This window comes from Otolemur garnettii, unplaced genomic scaffold (genome assembly GCF_000181295.1).
Source record: "Otolemur garnettii isolate 467f Iridium unplaced genomic scaffold, OtoGar3 scaffold00063, whole genome shotgun sequence".
Lineage (NCBI taxonomy): Eukaryota > Metazoa > Chordata > Mammalia > Primates > Galagidae > Otolemur > Otolemur garnettii.
In genome coordinates this window covers 9,912,719-9,916,525 of record NW_003852458.1, presented here as the reverse complement: position 1 = coordinate 9,916,525, position 3,807 = coordinate 9,912,719, and the positions used below count along the sequence as shown (strand labels likewise).

General features: G+C 40.7%; 1 protein-coding gene across 1 annotated transcript; it reads right to left on the bottom strand.

Moving 5' to 3' along the window:
* Positions 1–370: 370 nt before the first annotated feature.
* LOC105887292 (methionine adenosyltransferase 2 subunit beta-like) lies at positions 371–2,250 on the bottom strand. Its single transcript, XM_023515022.1, is given in 3 exon segments — positions 371–1,316; positions 1,319–2,075; positions 2,123–2,250. Coding segments are annotated over 3 exon segments (1,005 nt in total). The 5' UTR covers positions 2,192–2,250; the 3' UTR covers positions 371–1,137.
* Between the last annotated feature and the right edge of the window lie 1,557 nt (positions 2,251–3,807).

Here is a 3,807-nt window from a genome sequence, read left to right as displayed (position 1 = left end):
AAAAAGTCTCGATTTTTGGAAAGAATGCACGGACGGGCGGGAGAACAAGAAGGGAATATACGGTTTTCAGCTGCCATGTGGCTATTTCGCCAGAATATGAGTTTTATATTATTTTTGTTAATTTTATAAAGTTAAACTGCAATAATAACAAATAATTGCTGAGAAGTGATTATCGAGAACTGCTTTTCAAAGTTTGCATTGTTGTCAGGCCCTGCCCTGCCCTGTTCCCCCCACTCCCCAGCCATGTTGTCCCGCCTTACCCATGTTAAAATCTGATCACCCTACTTGAAGGGTAAAGAGTGGAACCTGTGTTCTTTTGTGTCTCAATTTCTGGCACCAGGTGTCTCAATTTTATTTATTTATTTATTTATTTTTTTTACATGCCAGCAGTATATATTTATTATTCATGAACAGTCAAAAACTACAAGGCCCATTATTATGAGTAACCACACATATGAAACATCACTGAGCAACATGGAGTGAAAAGGACAGTTATATTTTTATATTAAAAAAATACAAGTACACACACACCCTTTCTCTCAAGTGTTCACTGCATACTTCTACAAAAGCGGGAGGCATCAAGCTGTAGAAGTTCCAATATACATAATATGTTGAAATATCTCAAGCATAAAAACTGTATGTTACGTTGCAAAAATAAAGTTTCTCTCTTCAAACATTTTGATCTGAGCTCAAGCAAAGCAAAATAATGAACACCAGTGATTTTCATATTATCTCACACACTTTAAAATAATCAACACAAAAGGGTAAATAATTGCAAAAACCCTGAAAATATGGAGGCTATGGGAATGAATACATCTCATCCAAAAAAAAAAAAGTCTACAGCAGATCTGTTTCATCCTGGTTCTCAAATAGTTAAGAATCATAATTATACTCAAAATGCAAGTTAAGCCATAACAAACAAAATGATAACAGAAATATCATTACTGCAGACAAGGCAACCTTGCCTTTTATTTCTTTAGACCGATTCACTAGTGCAAGAGCATCATTTACCTGAAAGATCAGAAGAGTCACAATTAAGGAGTACCCATACAAAACTATTTCCTTTTTTCTTTAAAAAGTGCCACATACTATACTTTTCATTACAAATAAAAAATAATAATAAACAAAGCCAACAAACTAATGAAAGACTGTTTGTCTCCATCTCTTGTCAATGAGAAAAGGCCAAAGTGATTCTTTGATTCCAATTCGAAATGGTGTTCGCTGGCCAATGCCCAAGGTCTCTAATTTGGAGCAATCTAGCTGAGCATTTCTTGGACGTTGTGCTCCTAGGACAGGGCTATCAGTAATAGGTCTTAGTGACTGCTGGGGAGATTGAAGGCATCTGCAATTGCACATGCCATTTCATACTTAGTCATTTGTTCATTGCCAGACCAGTGAAAGGTTCCCTTAATCGACGGATCCAGCATCCTCTTCTCTGCTAGCTGCCGACACACAGTAGCTACATCTTTGACGTGTGTGGGAAACCTCTGCTGCCAGTGGTCCATGTTTGCTGACTTGTTGCTGAACTGCACTTTATCAAACATAACAGTCACAGCACTTTCTTCAAGCTTCTCAACTTCTCCGTACAAAATAGGAATCCTCAAAACAGCAGCTCCTAAATTGTTCTCCAGGACAGCTTTTTCTCCTTCCAATTTTGTTTTGCCATACAAATTTAGAGGACTTGGTATGTCTTCCTCCCTATAAGGTGGATTTGTTCCATCAAATACATAATCTGAGCTAATGTAGATGAGAAATGCTCCAACTGCAGCTGCTTCCTTAGCTAAATTCCCAGAAGCATCCACATTAAGTTGAGAAGCAGCATCTGGCTGATTTTCTACAACATCTGGTCTTCTCTCTGCTGCACAATGTACTATGACATGGGGCTGAAAATCATGAACGATGTGATGAACCGCATTAGAATCCAATAGATTAACTTGTTCAAATTTTGGTCTTGCTCTTCGAAAACCACAGCCAACAGCATGCCAGTTATTCTGCTGAAATTCCTTGAATACAGCTCTGCCCAGAAGCCCAGTGGCACCAGTAACTAGAACCCGCCTATTAGGGATGTTAACTTCCTCAAAAGATACAGGATTTGGCTTCTTCCAAATTTCTCAGCTTTTACTTCACTCTCCACTAGCCGGCAGCTTCCAGGAAGAAAGTGGATGGAGAGCTCTTTCGGCCGCCCCACCATGCCCGCCGTTTTCGCGCCGCCGCCGCAGCGGCCGCGACCACGATTGCCGCGGGCCTTAGCTCAGTCGCCTTCGGCCCGCCTCTCTCAGGCCCAGGTCGCGGTGTCTCAATTTTAAAGTTAAAACTTAATCCATTGTATGTCATGGAATGTACACAAAGGATTACAGGCCTCCCTGGTTATTTCTGACTCTGACGGAACGCCTTGATGTAGTCAAAGCACCTACACTCCTACCTTCTCTTGAGCATCTGGACTGCTCAAGGCAGCGTGAGCCTTCAACCCTGGCTACCTCACCCCCTGTGTGACTCTTCTTGTCTCAATGGGATTGTGATTTTGAAGCTGGCTCAAACCACATGCCCCATTGCTAGAACTACAGGGAATTAGCATCTGGGTGTTTTTGGCTGTTGTTTAGTTTTCCCTCTTTCTTGGGGACATTGTCCTACACGCCTGATGTCCACTGTCTTCAAATTGTCATTTATTATCATTTTCCCTTTTCAACCTCAGCAATAGTGACATTATGAATGGGATAATTCCTTTTTGTGTGGTGGTGTCCTGTGCATTGTAGAACATTTAGTGGCATTCTTATCTCCTACTCGTGAGTTGCCAGAAACAACCCGATTTGAATAGTGACGATGGAAAATTTTTAAGATTTTCAAGATTGAGCACTGAGTAACATCAGTAACTGTTTCTCGTTGTCACTAAAGTAGATGGCAGTAAACAGAGAACCTGATAAATTTAGGGGATTGAAAGACCACCTGGGGGAACTTGGTTATTTTTAACAACTGTTGTTCTGTTTAAGCAGGGTAGAGGTGTTCTGCCAGGTGTAAGTACAGGTACCTGGCAGGAACCGTGTGATAAAATGAACTGTGTCCCTTTTTAACTAAGGCCCTGGGGATCCCACCCACCTGTCCTCTTTCTGATATTAGATTCACTGGGTGGGGGTAGGGGGTGGTGGTGGATGAAGAATGAAATGTTGGCTGTTGTCAAAAAAAAGTACGGCTGCTGAAACTTTTAAAAGTCAATGGAGATGTCATTAGGATTTATCTTCTACTTTTAAACTTTCATCTTTTAAATGAAACTATTATATGTAGAGCACTTGGTTTACAAAAGTACTTTTCAAATTATTATCTTGTTTAATGTGCAAAATGCTTATAACTTGGTTATTATTAATATTATTTCCCCTTTAGAATTGTGTAAACTGAATTTCAAAGACTTTAGTAACTTACCTAAGGTCACCCAGGAGGTAAGTGGAAGAGCCAGGAGTTTGATATCAGATCTAAACCTTCTCATTCTAAGTTCCATCTTCTCTTTAGTTTACTTCTTTAGATTCATAGACCATGATGAATTCTTTCTAAATAAAAGAATGGCGTTTGGTGCCCATAGGACAGTGATTAAGGCGCCAGCCACATATGCGGACGCTGGTGGGTTCGAAACTGGGTTGGGCCAGTTAAACAACAATGACAACTACAACAAAAAATAGCCTGGCATTGTGGTGGGTGCCTGTAGTCCAAGCTACTTGGGAGGCTGAGGCAAGAGAATCGCTTAAGTCCAAGAGTTTGAGGTTGCTGTGAGCTGTGACATCACCGCATTCTACCAAGGGTGACATAGTGAGACTCTGT